The sequence below is a fragment of the Oreochromis aureus genome, linkage group 20 (genome assembly GCF_013358895.1).
Source record: "Oreochromis aureus strain Israel breed Guangdong linkage group 20, ZZ_aureus, whole genome shotgun sequence".
NCBI lineage: Eukaryota > Metazoa > Chordata > Actinopteri > Cichliformes > Cichlidae > Oreochromis > Oreochromis aureus.
In genome coordinates this window covers 513837-532373 of record NC_052961.1, presented here as the reverse complement: position 1 = coordinate 532373, position 18537 = coordinate 513837, and the positions used below count along the sequence as shown (strand labels likewise).

At 45.0% G+C, this 18537-nt stretch overlaps 1 protein-coding gene across 1 annotated transcript in view; it reads right to left on the bottom strand.

Annotated features, from left to right (window-relative positions):
- Positions 1-18537, bottom strand: part of oprl1 (opiate receptor-like 1) — a 144712-nt gene that overhangs the window by 124499 nt on the left and 1676 nt on the right. The window contains exon 2 of the mRNA XM_039604799.1: positions 12133-12350. Within this exon, the coding sequence (XP_039460733.1) occupies positions 12133-12317 (185 nt within the window). The 5' untranslated portion in view covers positions 12318-12350. The remainder of the gene's footprint in view (positions 1-12132; positions 12351-18537) is intronic.

Below are 18537 nucleotides of genomic sequence, written 5' to 3'. Positions count from 1 at the left end.
ATTTGAGCTTTATTTATGTCTCACACAGCATCCCAACTCTTTAGCTAACTTAATAACTTTAGCTAAAGTGAATAGTTAGTCTAATTCATTAGTGCAGCATTACTGGATCACCTCTGTTTGAAGTGATATGATATGTGACTATCACTGAAACAGCAAACTTTGTAAATAAACAACACTTCTCATTCTCTAAACGTTTGGCCACAGCTGTAGATTACACTATCAGTGCTTTTTCACTCTTGACAATAATTACATTTCTAAATTCTCTTTGTGCATTTACAGGTAAACAATATCTAATATTTTATCTAAATGACTGCTTTGTCTTTGAAAAGGTGAAGAGCCTGAGGCCGGTGACAGTCCAGTTCTACTCTGAATTTTTAAAGGATAAAATGCAGTTTCAAAGCAAATGAATTCATTTTCAATATATAAAATTCAATTTCAATTTAGTGATGATCATTTTCAAACCATAAATTCAATTTCAAATTAGACTAATTGAAATTCAGTTTTCAAAAGCATTTATTCAAGTTACAATTCAGATTCAATCTGAGCAATTCAAATTCAAATTTAACTTATTCAAATTCAGTTTCTGATGGCACAGATTTCTGCCCATATATTTCTGTCATTTACTCTGGGAACCTGTGAGCTGGTGTTAGACAGTCAGACAGGAACACTGACACAGTGTTTTCAGTGCTGTGTGATTTACAGTGTTACTGCTGCTTAGAACCACAAACACTCAGTTGACAGTGTTTCTGTTCATGCAGGTGAGGACAGAGGCGGAGACCTGCTGCTGTTTAATAATAATTAGCTGTGCACAGCAGCTGAAGAAGAGTCCGGCCTGCTGCTCGCCCAGTATGATACTGATCATGACTGTACGGACACCATCACGGACAGTCATGGGCACAGTCACTGACACCGTCATGGACACGGACACGGACACTGACACGGACATGGTCACTGACACCATCACTTACACAGTCACTGACACCATCACTGACACGGTCACTGACACCATCACTGACACCATCACTGACACGGTCACTGAGACAGTCACTGACAGAGTCACAACACAGTCACGGACACGGTCACGGCAGTCACTGACACGGTCACGGACAAGGTCACTGACACAGTCACGAACACGGGCATGGACACGGGCACTGACACGGGCCCTGACACGGTCACAGACACAGTCACGGACACAGTCACTGACACCATCACTGACACGGTCACAGACGCAGTCACTGACAGAGTTACTGACACCATCACTGACACGGTCACGGACATGGTCACTGACACCGTGACAGACGCAGTCACTGACACCATCACTGACACCGTCATGGACGCAGTCACTGACAGAGTCACTGACACGATCACTGACAGGATCACGGACACCATCACGGACACGGACACAGTCACGGACACCATCACGGACACAGACACCGTCACGGACACAGTCATGTCAGTGAGCGAGCAGGCAGCAGTACCTGCTGCACACCTGACGTCTGAACCGTAGCACCGACTTCATCGAACATTCAAACACAACAGAGCGATTTCTTTATTCAAGGTGAATTCATTCATGTGCACTGATTATTCTCTAAGGGGAAAACATCACAGCCACCAAACACCAGACTGCTTGTCTTAGCTTAGAAAGTTCATTACTTTTAGCAAATTAATCAGCTTAGAAATGGCAAATATTTATGTTTTTATGGAAGCAGTGCGGTGAGTCCAGGTTAGAGCACCTCACGCTGGCACTTTGAAACTGTCGGTCGAGGTTTCGTAAGCGCTGGACCTCCTCCCAGCGTCTCTGCTCTATCTGCCACAGCTGAACAGAGACGCGCAAGTTTCTCTGCAGCAGCCAATGAGGGGTCTGACAAAATGCTTTTGCCATTATGTAATCTGTAATTTCCACATAGTATGCAGATCAGTGTGATTTTCAAGGATTAAACTGTAGTAGAGACGAGCAAACATATTGGCAGATCTGAGAAGAAAGAACCTTTGTTATGAAAATGATTTTAATCTTTTATACATGATTGCATTTGAGCTTATTAAAGAGCTGTGGCTCTTGGTCAAGTGAGGGTCAGAAACTCTTGGCAGGCGTGAAGGATCAGCCAATACACGGTGAGGAGGACAGGAGCTCTGAAAGGAATTGCAACACACCTGCTTACATGACAGACGCCTAGAGTGATTTTTATCTTTTATTACTTATATCCTTTAGAGCTAAGATTTAAGTTTGTATCATTTATCACTTATATCCTTTGAAGTAAGTTTTAAGTTTCATTTATGTTCAGTTTAAGTAAGTTTCCTTCAGGGTTTGAGTATCATCATTTGACTGTGACATTTAGTCTAGAAGTCACACATAGTTCAGCTGTGTATGAGCGCAGGCCTTATGTCTGGCTAGGACGAGAGGTGTGAGGTGAGCCGAGGTGCAGGAGAGGTCATGACACATACATAGCATACACAGCAGGCACCCACACACTCACACACACACGTACACTCCATAGTAGATTCATTTTAGTAGGTAAGAAGTTAAGATGTGTTTTTGCTGCAAGTGCAAATTGTGCCGGCGTACTGTCAGATGGTTACAGGAAGCGCACCGGATGTTCTGGGAGATAAGAAGGCGCTCATGGTGCGACACCGGGATGGAGATGAGACCTAATGTTCTTTAAAACTATGGTAAAAGTTAACGGAACATTTTGTGGTTTAGGTTGACGTAAGCTGTATTGTGTCTGTTTTTGCAAAAGAGGGGGCTTTGTTGTCTTACCCATATAAAACCTTTGTCTAATTATTGTAAGTTTAGTTCGATCGCTGACTTTGCCCAGCGTCGGACTCCGCGCGTGTAATCAATAAATCTTTGCTTTGATCACATCTTCTGGACCAGAGTTGTTATTTGCTTGTGAGCCCTCCGTACTCCTTTTCTCCAATTTTTGAACCTTAACACCAATCAAAGGTGTCACCGTGATGTCACTTCGCACAGCAGCAAGTTAGTAATTCAAATCAAACTTCTGAGAAAGAAAACCGCTGACCTGTTTTATTCTAGCCTGACCCCCACCCGCTAACAGGAAGGGGGCTGGTTTATGAGCCGTGCAGCCAGACACCCGGGGGTGATACACCGGAATCCGATACACCAGGGCGCAATGTCTGGTCATCCATGTTTTCTGCACTCACTGCTGGAGCCTCATGTGGACATTAGAGGAACTGCAGCTTATGGTGCTTCAGTGTTTTTCAGTGAATCCAAATAAAACAGTGGAATGAATAAACAGATTTAATGAACAAAGGTAGATTACAGAGCTTGTGTGTCCTTCATTGTGTGGAGGAGAGCGAGCCATCCTGTAATGTGGCATTACAGATTTCCTAAACTTTCCTCTTTGTGCTTTTTTCCTGTTTCAGTCTATTTTCTGTGAAAAACGCAGAAAAACAGCTGTGAGCTCGACCTCCACCTCCACACACACCACCATCCCACTGCTGCACAAACTTTCCCTCAGATGATTGAAAACACAGACAAAGTGCTGGTTTTGACCTTTGTGATGATAACGGTGAATGTAATCTGACAGAATGAAGCGCCGACTAATGGAGGTCAGACTCACAATGTGTGTGAATGCGTTTTCGTTTTTCTACGACTCTGAACGCACAAACTCACACTCGGACCATCTGTGTGTAATTATCTCTTCAGTCGGCTCCAAGCCTCTGAGCCAAAGCACGAACGTTTGATGTCTCTCTCCCTGCACGGACACTTTTGGATGTTATCCATAAACCACCAACCGACGGACACCTGCAGCCTGAAACCTTTCCAATCATGTCTCCCGATGTGTCTTTCTTCATTTGAATCACCTTTTCTTAGCTCACATTGTTTAATGAGTTTCTGTGAAGATGCTTAAAAAGTTGTTAACACTGTTACAGATTGTATCGTCTGATCAATGCAGATGTACAAACCTCTGCTAGGCATCGGGTCATCCAGCAGCTGAGAGAGCAGCAAATATTCTCCATACCTGAGGTGACACATGCTGTGTGGGCGGTTACAACTAGCCCGCTAACTTCCTCTGTGTTGGCTGGTACTGCAGAAAGCGGGTTCCTCATCTTTGCTCTGTGCCAATGGAGGATTTACTGATGGATGGTTTCACAGGAAGTTTGTATGGACTGGTTATACACAGACATTTTCAGAGCTTCAGGATTAACTGGACAAGAAGCAGATAAAAGAGACGGTGTTGAACTGTTCAGCTTGTGTTCTGCTGCCCATGACCACACTCAGCATGGAAACCAGAAGACTGTCCTAACCACACACACACACACACACACACACACACACACACACACACACACAGCAAGAGGTCCAAAGACATGTCAGTGCAAATAATGGAGGCCATCATTAACCTAAAAAACCAAAATGAGCCAATCAGAGCGGAGAAAGTTTAAGTGTCCAGATCATTGTTAAAAAGACGGGCCCCACTGAGCCGACCACAGAAGATATGATGTGCATCTGAGTGAAGTCAGCTCTCATTCATACAGCAGCTGGACCTTTAGCTAGCAACACACTGTGCACACACTCAGACTGTGTGTTTGCTGGAGTTTGCTGAGCTAACAGAGACATCCTTGCTCACTAAGACTGGCTGTAGGGATGTGGAACATCACTTCTCTGTTGGGAAAGGAGCCAAAGCTACTGCAGACCACAGAAGATGGCTAAGAAAACAAACTTCACAGCAGCTAACCAGGTCAGAGACAGCAGGATCACTGTAAACATCTACAATCCAGAGTCGCCTTCATAGATGCAGATACAGAGAGATTTTACAACCAAATGCAAACCTCTGGTTACACTCCAGGACAGGAAGGCCACGCAGAGGCTCGAGGAACCGAGGAGATGAACGACCCTTTACACAACCGTTTCACATACAGGTGTGTTCAACAAGCGTAAAAGGATATGATCTGGGAATCACTTCGAGGCCCGACTATCTGTTCATCAGGACGGTCTGGATCCATCAGTGCAGCTCAGACTGTAGACTGGGACTAATCAGAGTCTGTAGTACCAAAGGCTCAGTTCACCACAGGAGACGAGCTCACAGACTGACCACACGCTTTGTAAGGCCGGCTGGTAAATGCTTTCCACTTACACACATGAAGGAGATCCACGATCCATTAGAATAGAATAGGAGAGAATAAAATAGAATAGCCCTTTATTGTCGTTGTACATGTTACAGCATAATTATGGGTGCTCCACGCCAACTGTGCAGGAATAATTAACTAACAATAGAAATACATATGAAACAACAAAGAACAAAGGACCTGGTCTGAGTAGCCCTCACTCACATACGGACCCTACTCAGACTGTGGCTCAGGTGGGTGGGCGTGGGGGTGGGGGGGTAGTGTTTGGGGGAAGAAGGGGAAGAAGCTGGCAGTGAGTCTGGAGGTGTGGTACCCGATTGACCTAAGGTGCCAACCAGAGGGTGGGCGGGGTGCGAGGGTCACCTGTGAGACAGGAGGATGTGGCGATGGCCTCCAGGGGAATCCTGGGTGGTGTTAATGACCTCTGTGCAGTACCAAACACCAGAGCGTGCTCTCCTCCACCCTGTGAGGAATCTCTCCTGTATGTTTTCTGGAAGTAAGACTGCAGTCTTGTAAAGTCTGACTGCAGACTGAGTAATGACAGCGTTGTGTCTGGGCTCAAAGGAAAAGCAGCAGCAGGTTGACTCTTTGCACACAGTTAGGCTGGATCAGGTGAGCCTCAATCCTCCATTACTGCAGGACCACCGTTAACGTTGCTGTAATTTGATGTATAAATAAAATTGAACAGAACTGCCTTTAAACCTGAAACAATACTGAAATACTTTGATTGCATGAAATGTGTTCTATCATCACGCCCACTAGAGTAAAGCTCCCACAGACACTGAAAACATCCCATTATGTTCCTTTGAACACATCATCCTGCGTTCAGACTGAAAACATGTCACAGCACTCCCCCGGAGCAGCTCCGTCACCATGAAGGCAGCACACACACACACACACACACACACACACACACACACACACACACACACACACACTGGAAATGACTTTGACTCTATATGAAGTTATTGGAATAAGAGTTTGTTGGAGAACGAGGAACAAGGTTCTGTTTATGGTTATCAGACCATCCTGAGTGACCCTCTGCCTGTGGCGCTCAGTCACTGCTGTCATGGCGTTTAGCAATTTTCTACACTTTTTCTTATGTCTCATCTCGTGTTCAGCTGTAACGCACAGCAGCACGTTTGAAGGAAACCAGATGGCTCATAACAACTGTCAGCACGCTGATGATGTGAGGGGACCACCGACTCCTCTGTATACCAAAGTGGGTCATCAGCAAGAAAAGAGTCAAACTGCTGCAACGGTCAGAGTGCAGACCTGACCCTACAAAAGGACGATCTGCCAGCTGGAGCTACAGGACTGCAGAAGCACTGCTTCTAAATGTTGGTTTCACTTTTGATAAATAAAGAGTGACAGAGTGCGATTCGTCCCGTGCTTCTGTGGTGACTTTTACCTGATTATAAGACTAGGCATCATTTTAAGTGACATAGAAATTTCAGTGTGGCGTCCTTTATCATCTTTGTTAGTTTTGTGTCTAATGGTCAGCTTTCCTCTGTAAGCACGCCGCAGTCTGGAGCTCTGATTGGAGGTTCGGTGCTTCTGGATCACCTGACACCTGCGAAGCCCATTCCTTCCTTCAGACCGACAGTCCTCTCATCGTTTGTGTTTTCCTCCAAGGAGCGATGGCACGCTGACGTCTCTGAAGTGATGCAGCGGGCCGACGATGTCCTCGCTGTACAACACAGATCGGAGTGTTGTTATGGAAACAGGCTTCTTTTTTCCTACTAAAATCCCTTCGGGCAGCACACGAGTAAAGAATAAAAGTGTTTGGTGTGAACACAGCTCCAGCCTGTCATCGCCAGGCTCCCTCTGCTCTCTGTCTGCAGGCAGGACGCCTTCCCTGCGGTCCACTGCCTTTTCAGGCTGTGCAGCCAGCAGATGCTCGCAGGAATCTCTGCTCGTGGCCAAAAACACGTCTGATGCTGGAGTTAAAGCTCTGTTTCCACCTTTGTCTGACAGCACAGAGGGTTCAAAACAAAGAGCACCGTTTCCCGACAGACGCAAAAGCTCATTTAATGCTGCTCGACGGCTCTTCCTCTGTGCCTTTTATGCTTTTATGTTTTTGTTTACAAGGAAGAGCTAAAATAGATGCCGCTGGCTGCTTCCATCTGTCATTAACCCCACCATTTAAATGATCAAATCTTAGCTTTTTCTTCCACCTCCTTGCCATTAAAAAGGTTGCTGTTGGAGCAAACCTCCACCTCTCTGTTCCATCTGCATATAACAGATTCCTCACACAGGTTTAGGTTTTCTCTGACTCTGATCAGAGACAGATCCTTAAGAAGAGCGACCTTGGTTTATTTTCTACTGCCAGAGGACAAGGATCAGCTCATTAAGCACAAGACCTGATGACAGACAAATAAATATTCAGCGGATGAGTTTGGATGTCCTTGAGTTGGTAAAAGGCAGCACAGGGCTGCTGCTCTTATTTCTGTAGTGTTCATGTGCACACCACACCATCAAAACCCAGAAGACCTCAAACTGAGTATATTCAACGTTCAGACAGGAAGCCTTAAATGTTCAGATTTTTTAAATATTTCTAAAATGAACAGGGAGCCAATGACGAGAGTTTATTTACAGCAATGATGTCATTCGAGCATCGAGCTAAAGCCTTATCAGCAGACTCTGCTTTCACTGATATCCAATCAGCTTGAGCCTGGTTTCCTGAGACACACTGTGTCCTTTATACAGACGGACATCAGAGGCCATTAACGCTCCTACAGGAGACCATATCAGTGGCTGCCATGTGAGTTTTATAAAAAGATTCCATGTTGGGACTTGTTTGGTCTTCCTTTGCTGTCGAGGTGTTCCAGCAAAAACACTCCTCATTTAACTCGCTGCTCACTGACGTTTCATGTTCACAGGTATTTATATTTCTCTAACAAAGTCCTTTCTGCTCGTCTCTGAAACACAGGGTGAGGTTTCGGGCCCAGTAACCTCCTGGGGTTCATGCACATATGAATAACTTTGTTAGAAAGGTCAAAGTGAAGACTAGCTTTTAATTTCAGAATAAATCTTCACTTTTTATTCATATTGTGGAAGGTACAAAACTAATCATGCAGATATTGATTTTATAGAGGCGTGCATATTTTATGAATATGCCAATATAGCATCCATCTATTTTCTAAAGCTTATCTGGGTCGGGGGCAGCAGTCAAAACACAGACCTCCCTCTCGCTACTCCACCACTTCCCAAGTCACCTGATATAATAGTGTGCTCAGGGTATGCCCTGGAGCTCCTCGCAGTAAAACAGGCCTGCAAGACTTCCTGGTCAGATGCCTGAACCACCTCCGCTGGCTCCTATCAATGTGGAGGAGTAGTGGCTCCACTTTGAGCTTGAGCTCCTCACCCCATCTCTGACCTAGACTACCAGCAGAGGAAGCTCACGCTTGCAGATTGTATCCATGAGCTAATTCTTCAGACACTACCCACAGCTCGTGACCCTAGGAAAGGGTGGGAATTCAGGTCAACTGGAAAAGCATTCTTTCACACCCGGCTTTCACACACAGCTCTGGTTAAAGAACACGACTGGGCCGTTGATGTAGACCAGGGGTGTAAAACTCCAGTCCTCGAGGGCCGGTGTCCTGGACCTCTTACATGTGTCCCTGCTACAACACACCTGGATACTATTAGTAGGTCATTAGCAAGACCTGACTGCATGCTGAGGTGCCAAACTTTTCCCATACTTGAGTAAATTTGGAAAAATGTAACTAAATGTAAGTGTTCTGGAAAAAAAAAGTACTTTTATTGGACCATGTTGATTCACTCGTGAGCTGCTGTAACATGAATCAAATGGCTGCCACCTCGGCATGCAGTCAGGTCTTGCTGAAGCAGCAGGGACACATGAAAAGTTTCAGGACAGCGGCCCTCGAGGACTGGACTTTGACACTCCTGTTGTAGAAGATCAGTGCTCTACAGATCAGGCAGCAGTCAACCATCGCTTACTAGGACTGGCTTTAGGGACGTGCATGAGGTCCCGAGTAGATATAGTTGGAACCATCTTCTGGAGAGGACATGGACTATCCAGAAGACTGGTTCCACTCTGGAGTTAAACCTCGGAGAGTATCCCTATGGCTCTGTGTCAGTATGTCGGGGTTTTCCCACAGTGGGCGAGAGGATGGTTTAGCCTTAGTTGAGTGCCCAGACTTCTTGGAGTCCCTGAGTGGGTCCTGGAAAAAGGCCCATCAGGCAATGGCACCAGGACACTCGGGTGAAGAGAGGAGCAGAGCTGATCACCACCTGGTGGTGACACTTGGTACACCCATAAATCAAAGGCATCACCTCCAACCAGCTGCAGCAGATGGCTGTCCCTTTCTGAGCCTGGTTGTGCTGGAGATTTATTCCTGCTGAGAAGGAGTTTTTCCTCCTCACTGTCACCAAGTGTTTACTCACAGGTGCTCATATAATTGTTGGGGGGTTTTTTGTATTACTGTAGGGTCTATAAACAACAATAAGCTGTGATAGGCTCTTGATATATAAATAAAACTGAACTGAAGTGAATGTGATTGTTTGTCATTGTTGTCCATTGTTGGTTTTTGAATGCTGCATTTTGTATTTGTTGTGTTTAAATCTGTTGGAGGCAGAGAGGGTACAAATCCACAGTTTGGAGGTGTATCTGGTAAACCACCTCTTTGTGGTTTCAGTATTGATGTCGGTTCTGTCTGGAGCTTTGATTTCCTTTATCTGTAGTGGTGGGGTTGCTCCAGCTGATGGAATTCATCTGCCTCTCTCTGTTTGGGACTAAATAACAAAGACAGTGACACACAGTACAAATCCCTCCGACGCACCCACCCACACCCCCACAAAACAAATGAGCAGGTCTCTGAATGCTCTGAGAGACAGCCGTCCTGTTTCAAAAACCTACCGTTCATCGGGGGGAGACTGTGGACCATTGGCTGGTCTGTTTAGGCACAGCAAACTGCTCAGTTAGGTTAGAGAGTAATGGTCTTTTAGCTTAATACAGAACAGTAACCCTCATCAGTCTCGCTGGGAGTGATGAACTCATCTCACTGATGCCATAAACCGGGCACGGACACCAAAAGGCATCTCGAGCATAAACGAGTGATGCCACTGATGTCCCAGGCAGAAAACGAGCCGGAGGATCGCAACGTCTCTGCAGATGCCTTAAACGATGTCAAAGGTATGAACTGCCACCACCTTGAGGGAGACAATAGAAACCAAGTTTTACTGTTTTAATTTTCACTGCAGATCCAATGAGCCCCTGGAAATGTTGTCCATCTCCTAGATCAGGTGCTGCTTCACGTCCTCCAGTGAAACCAGTGTAAGGAAACGCATGTGGGAGCACAACACCAGAGGACTGGGATCCACGTCTGTTTACACCAACAACCTAAAAGGTTACTGATGCACAAAGAACTCCTCCCATGCTGACCCGTCCTCAGTATCAGAGCACCACCTTCAAGGGAATGCCCGACAGCAGGTCCAAACCTGAACCAGAGCGGGACCGTACGAGGATCATCTCCAGGCAGGAGTGCCAGAAACTACCTGACGATGGCGCTTTACAGCATTTACAGCCTGCTCATTTTTAAGGTTCTGTAACTCATTTTATTTTCAATTACATAAAATTATTTTTCAAATGTTTTGTTTTTCCTCGTGTTTGAAACGTGAAGGGTACATTTCCATGACGAGATCAGCTGTTAACCTCTGCTTTCAAAAAATAACACGAAGCTTTGAAACGCACGACAGGAAACTCTGTGGTAAATAACCCGGATTATAATACACAACTTCATACATGAATGCTGCTTTGCTGCAGGGTAAACACACACACACAGACACACACAGACACACACACACATCAGAAACACAAACAAACAGCAGCTGCCCGGTGGGCAGATCCACCAACTGTCAGAACGTTCATGAGTCCACCTACGCCACATTCAGTCAAATCACACACACACAGTGCATGCTGATGGTGCAGATCTCCTGCAGCAGTTCAGTGTGATGCTTCTGAATGACTAATCTCTGGTTAACCAGTTATGCTCAGTCACTCACAGAGAACAAGGCCTGATTGGAGCTTTAGAGGTACAGCAGCCTCAGAGGATGTACTGTTGTGCCTCTGACAGGAACTACTCACGTCACAGAGGCCGGCCTGAACCTTGGCTTTACTACTTTAATACAAAACTGGAGAAAAAGTGCAAAATGAAGTCTGATGCTGGTGTAGGGCGTCATTAAACACAGCATGGTGTTACGCAGCGCTCAGAGCTTTTATCTGTGTCGTGTTTGCTCCTTCGGCTAACTCTGAGACTGATACTGAGACTGGATCAATTAGTGAGTCTTTATTGGAGACGTCGAGATGAGCCTTTTATAATTTCATGACACGTTGGTGTTTTTATTTGTTTGTATGTTTGTCACACTGAAATGTTTCAGCTCATCCAACAAATTCAAATATTCGACAAAGATAACAGAAGTAAACACAAAGTGCAGTTTCTAAAAAGGTGTTTATTATTGAAGGAAAACACATACAAACCTACATGGCCCTGCGTGAAAACGTGCGTACTCCTACACCTAATGAGCGGTTGAGCCGCCCTTATCAGCAATCACAGTTGGGTGTGTCATGTAAACCTGTCCAGAACATGTGATCACCAACAAGGCGAGCCAATCAGCTCCACGGCAATGAAGCCAAAGGAGAAGCTCTTACTTTATAAACCTGCCTTTTAAATCTCTCATCATGTAAAATTATTTTCGAATAAAAACTGTTTTAGTTTATCTGTGCAGCTTTGAAGGACTCGGGTCCAAAAGTTTCTCAAAAGTACGAAGGACTCCAGCTCAGAAAGGATGAAAAAGATTTTATTAAATGATTATTAAAACTGAAAATGAATAAAACATCTGCCAGCCAGCACACTGATGAATAACCCTCGAGGACAACCTTTTCTTTGTTTAAGCTGAATTATTTCTGTCAAAGCATCAGATCATAGAAGAAGTATCTGACTGCACTGCTATAGACACTGGGGTCATATCCACCACAGTTTCAGTGTGAGGAGGTGAGGAGGAAGATAAACTTCATCTTACCTTATGATGACATACATGACGAGGAAGTTTCCCACCAGACCAATGACGCACACGATCATGTAGACGACCACGATGGTGACCTTCACCCCCATTGGCAGGTAGTCGGTGTCGTTTTGAGGGTAACTGAAGTTGTTCAGAAAAGAAAAATTGTACGGCTCCAGCGCGAAGTCTTCAGGGTAGTCCATGTTTAGCTGAGATCAAAGACCTTTTTACGCTCACTGTACAGGAAAAAACAAATGTGGTTAAACACTGTAACATACAAAAATGTGACAGAGTATTTTTACGAGCTCTCACTTCTTAAGTTTAGTCAAAGAAAACAAAAAAGTCATTAAAAAATGTGTCCTGTACAAAGGTTTGTAGTTACTGATTTATAAAATCAATGGATTAATCAAAAGTTAGTGATGACATCTGAGATCATCAGGAAAGCTAGCCAACGATCATTTAAACCTTCTACAGGTAAGCCACGACCCATTTTCATTTGATGTGATTTTGAAGTGGGGTGACACATGTGGTTGGAAAAAGACGTTGATTGGCCATTTCAACAAGTCATGTAGACTAAAAAGTGCGTTGTTGCTCCGCCCACTCTATCAAGGATGCGGCAGGTGGTGCCAAGGATCCCAGAGAACAGGTGTCTGCGTCACAAAATAAATGCACAATTTTACACAGGAATCTATTGGATCTATCAACATCCTGCCTGCCTGCAAAAGAGCACCATCGCTCGTCTCGATTTTGGTCTCAGTGGAGATTAAAGGTAAGAAATACTTTCCAATGTTTACTTTAAGTCAGTGTTTTGTTTGTTATGGAGCAAATCGGCTAAGATTTCAAACTGAGCTTCATCAGTGCATCATTTTATTTCACTTTGATGTTTTACTCGAGCGCTATCCATTTATTTTCACGTCAGCAGTAATAACAGCCGTTTACGTTAAACGGATGTCTGAGTGGTGTCCAAAGACGATGTGGGCTTCATAGATAATTGGTAAACTTTCTGGAGGAAACCTGGTCTTGTTAGGAGAGACGAGAGCAGCTGTCATTTCTAGAAATCTGGACAAATTTATTAAACCCCCCAAAATGTGACTATCCAGAGCTGGGACCAGGAAGCACAATCATATGACCCCATATGAGCAAGCACTTTGGCAACAGTGGGAAGGAAAAACTCCCTTTTAACAGGAAGAAACCTCTGGCAGAACCAGGCTCAGGGAGGGGCGGGGCCATCTGCTGAGAGCCGGGTGAGAGAACATGAAGGCACTGAAATGTGAGAAAGGGAGTGGCAGTAAAGCAAAGATGGATGAACCAGAGGGCGGAGACATCGATCTTTCTGGATCAGTGCAGTAGCAAGAGAAAGCAGAAGCTTCAATCATTGACTACTGCAGCTCTACAAGAGAACCGGTTTCTGCATTTACAGGAAAAATCGATGTTGTTCTGTAGTGTTTAAAAACCCATGCACCCAAACACACATCCTGTCTTCTCCAGAATGTTCCCCCTGTTGGAACAGCTCACCTCAGAGGGTCCAGGAGGGGTAGCGGTCTTACTCAGCCGGCTCCTTTTGAAGTCTGCCACTTAAGGCACAAACAAAGATGATCCTCAGCAGAGAGTTTCTGGGCTAATTAGCCCGATTCATCTTGACTCTTATCCTCATCAGATGATGAAGATGACGTCTGGTTCTTGTTCCCACCTCAACCTTATCTAACAGCAGGTAGGCAGGAAGCAGCCATTAGTTAGAGCAGCCACCAGACTGACTTTGAGCTGTTGAGCTGAGCACAGGGACGGCGGTCACACACAGCACTTGCTGCTTCATCAGACTGAGGCTGCAGCGACGCAGCCTAAACGTCTGAGGCTGTAACACGAAGTGCTGCTCCGCCTGGTCTGGGAGAAAGATCACTGATGGCGGTTTTTGGTGCCGAGCAGTTAGCCGCTACATGTAACGGTAATATACCTGCATGCAGACAGACAGCTGAAACACCCACTCAGGCTTCTGCCTCGCGGCGCTGTGGAGCGCAGTGATAGGGGACCTCTGTTAACTGCTTTCATACTGACTTTCTAATATGATCCTAATATGACAACAATTACCTCCAAAAGCATGTTTGAATCTTCAGCGACAGGCTGTTCAACCCACAGCTGAACATCACACTGCTGCAATAAAATCTGTTACTTATCAAGAATGTAGGTTTATATGCAAATCAATCTCTATAAGAAAAAACTATCAAATGACCAAAGTGAGTTTAAGGTTCTCCATAATTCAGTTTGCATTTGTCCTGCTGTGCTGTGTTGCAGCCTTTATGGTGATCATGAATGACATCTATGAGCCAATCCACAGGAAGCCTGAATGACAGAGGACTCATCTCTGCAGCAACGAGACCAAAGATCAGTGAAAGTGAGTGTTTTATAAAGTGTGAGCCAGCTCTTTGTCCACATGTGAGTTTGGTGCAGAGGAGGGCATAAATTTGTATGTGTGGAACAATGAAAACAGGAAGTACGACACAATCATGTAGCAGGGTTGGAGGGAAAAAAGACCAAGTATACACAAGAATGTGTATGAAACTCTAAAAACCTAAAAATCTTTGAAATAGGCCCCATCTTATCTTAATGACCTTGTAGTACCATATCACCCTATTAGAGCACTTCGCTCTCACACTGCAGGCTTACTTGTTGTTCCTAGAGTATTTAAAAGTAGAATGGGAGGCAGAGCCTTCAGTTTTCAGGCCCCTCTTCTGTGGAACCAGCTTCCAGTTTGGCTTCAGGAGACAGACACTATCTCTACTTTCAAGATTAGGCTTCAAACTTTCCTTTTTGCTAAAGCATATAGTTAGGGCTGGACCAGGTGACCCTGAATCCTCCCTTAGTTATGCTGCAATAGACGTAGGCTGCCAGAGATTCCCATGATGCACTGGGTGTTTCTTCTTCACTCACTGTGTGTTAACAGACCTCTCTGCACTGAATCATCCTTGTTATTAATCTCTGTCTCTCTTCCACAGCATGTCTTTATCCTGTCTTCCTTCTCTCACCCCTCGTGAGGTGACTGTTGTTGTGATTTGACGCTGTATAAATAAGGCTACGTCCACACGTACACGGGTATTTTTGAAAACTGAGATTTTCCGTTTTCTTTTTTTTTTAAAATCCTGTCCACACGTGCAGTTTTTAAAAAAAAAAAAAAACTCCATCCACATGTAAACGCTAAAATGAAATGTTAGCCAATCAGAAGTCTAGAAGCCTGGGAGGGAAAGACTGAACAGGGTTTTGTACCCTCACAAACCCTGAAGTGCTTCTCAAAAGTTTGTGTTTTTCTGGAAAGGCAGCTAATTTTGTGTTACTTTTCAAGTGACTTCATCATTTCAAATGTTAATAACTAAAGACATTATTTTGGTTGCTGTAGACTCACAACTCAGGAATGAACAAAATGCATACAGCATACATAAATTTAAATGTTTAAAAAAAGTAAATTTATTCAAAACCGACGTCGGGATTTGGGTTGTGACAGCGTCTGTGTTGAATGGAGAAGTTCACTCTGACGCCTGTCTGTGTAAATGGAGTGACAGTAAGTGTGTAAAAACTGCAGATAGTCAGATTAACAGCAACAGTATTTTGTCTCTATCCACCATTGCAGAAATTCATCTCATGTAAACAATAACGTGATGCATAGCGTGACCTCTAAAACGGCGCACACCTTTGAGGTTGCGTGAGTAAATCTCCGTTTTCCTCGTCCACACCTGAACACAAAACTGAGTTTTCAAAACTCTCTGTTTTCAGTGAACGCCGATTACTGCTTTTTCAAAACTACCCGTGTACGTGTGGACGTAGCCTAAAACTGAAGTGAAATGAAAACACACACACACATGCACAGAGGACACAAGATTCTGTATACATGTAAGATGCAGGAGGGAGGAGCTGAAGCAGATAATCACAAGAAAAGAAAAACTAAAACAGACACGACATAAAGACAGAAACCAACAAATCAAAAGCACACAGGTCCTGAAAACCTAAACAGAGCTGTGTGCTGTGGAGGTAACAGGAGGGACCGGAGGACGCCACCAGACACATCCTGGACTCAAAAGGCCTCCTCGTCTGCTCTGACACAGGCTGCGATCCAACACACACGTATAGAGAGAGCTGGGATGTGTGTGTGGGGCGTAAACACAGTGTCCACCATAATAAAGCAACACATGTGTTAACACGTCCACCGTGGCGTTACTGTACAGGCTTGATCCCAGGCTGCTTCACCGCAACACCCCAGCATGCAGCTGCAGCAGCGATACATCACACTGCCGCCATAAAGCAGCGCCTGCCTCTGCATACTCATGAATATTTATCGAATCCCAGCAGCAGGAACTCGCCGCGGCTCCCCGAGGGTCCTGCCAGCCTTCATATACGGGCCTCCGTCTGCAGACCGTGTATGCCATAGCTGTGATTAATAAGCAGTTAAAGTTGAAGTCTGCAGTGTGTCCATGTAAGGCTGTGGTGCCACGCTGGGTGGGCCACTCTGTGCCACATACAGCACGAGTGAGCGCATCGAGGAGGTGTGATGAAAGGAACGAGGTACTGAACACATCCATGTGTGTGGTACTTATTTAAAACAGGAAATGTTCCAGGAGCTAACTGGTGGAGATGTGGATGGTGGTCCGGTTCCATCAGCGAGCTGCAGGACTTCTTCTGTTGTGCATAACGAGCTCCACAGGAATGAGAATTGAGGAGTGGCGGTTCAGTCTTACGCTGCTCCAGTCTGCATGCCAGATATCTTTGGGCAGGATACTAAGCCTGAGTTGATTTCAGATGCTAGATCAAATGTTAGATAAAAAAGCACTTGTACAAAGTGCTTTGACTGCTCAGGTAGAGCAGAAATATAGGTCCATGTACCATTAGCTAGCATTAGCACACGGCTTGGTCCAGTTTCAGAAAGCTTCAGTTTACAGCGAATAATGAGGAGGTCACTGCGCTTTTAAATCTTGATTCCTTTCAGTCTACTTTTATTCAAGTGCATAAGAGCCCAGTGTTTTTTTCATGCCTCTGTGTGTTTATTTGGAGAGTGAGGCCAGAGACTAAATATGACGGGAAAGCTCGATGAAGGACGGGCGGATTGTGAAAATGTAAACAGACAGAGGAGGGCAGCTTGCTCTAAACCTCAGAGGAAACAGGTAACACAAATAGCTGTTAATACGTCCAAACAGGTGAGGCAAACTGTGGAAGAAGAGGAGACGCAACCCTGCAGAACACACAAAGAGCTGCGGTCCTTCAGCAATGAGCCTGCACATGTGCGCCACACAGGCTGATATCCAGCTGCAGATCTGCTGCTTTCCTTTAAAGGTCTGCAGGCGGGGAGCGTGCTCGCGCAGACGTACAGCTGCACGCAGAGATGGCAGGTTTACGGCTGCTGAGCAGGTCCGACTGCAAACACACCGTTCGGTTAGTGTTTGGATCCGAGCGATAATTCATTACTCCACACATCTCTGCACCGCCATGTGCTAAACATGCTTCATCTTCATCAGCATTAAACCCTCAGCTCATCCCACCGTCCAGCAAAGAGGCACCAATGACACTGAGCAGCAGCTTCTCTGAATTCAGAGGAGTGATCGCGCGCTGCCTTCAGGTTCCAGAGGGGATCCCTCACCTGACGTTTAGTTTAAGATGTAAAATCTCAGCTTTCAGACTGACATGGAGAGCTCTGCCATCTCATGTAACCATGGTGATGGAGTCATGTGGTCCACAGGCTGAGCTTGGTCTGTGTTCAGTCACTGAACGCTGCATTAATACTAAGTTTGTGGTTAATCTGAGACGTGGCTGCTTTAACTGCGCAGGACCAGAAACCCTGACCTGGGTTTAGGTCCATGTGAGGATTTTCAGTCTAAATAGCTTTGAAAGAAAACCAGCTGGACTGCTTTGAGTTTCTTAATCCAGTCTTTAAGTGATGACATATGAATCCTGCTTCCAGGTCCAAACTATTCTGCATTTAATAAGGCTGTTGTGTTTTTAACATGTTTTAATGCTTTGTATCTTGTTCTGTTTAATCTGAACAAGCCCCTAAAACAGTCAGTGATCACTGTCGGCCTCTCTCGGTTTTTATCACCACTGTTCATTTTAAAGCTCAGTTTTTAAACCCTTACGATGTAACTGCAGCCCAGCCCATGCAGCAGTATATTAATGACTAACCTCGTATTGTGGATGGATTATCTCAGTTGTTCTCCTGACTGAAGTTTGGTCCGTTTACAGCATCCTGCCATGCAATTGCATTTGTCCCTAACCATCGGGAACCCTCACGTTAACTTTTATCGAGTGGGAAAAAGTTAGCGTTCATCCTCCAGCTTCACTGTGTTTATGTTATGCTAACATAGCTGTGTAGCTAGCGATCACGTAGCACATCATTATATACCAGCTAGCCCAACTTCAGTAACCCTACAAACATCACTGCTGTTTAGT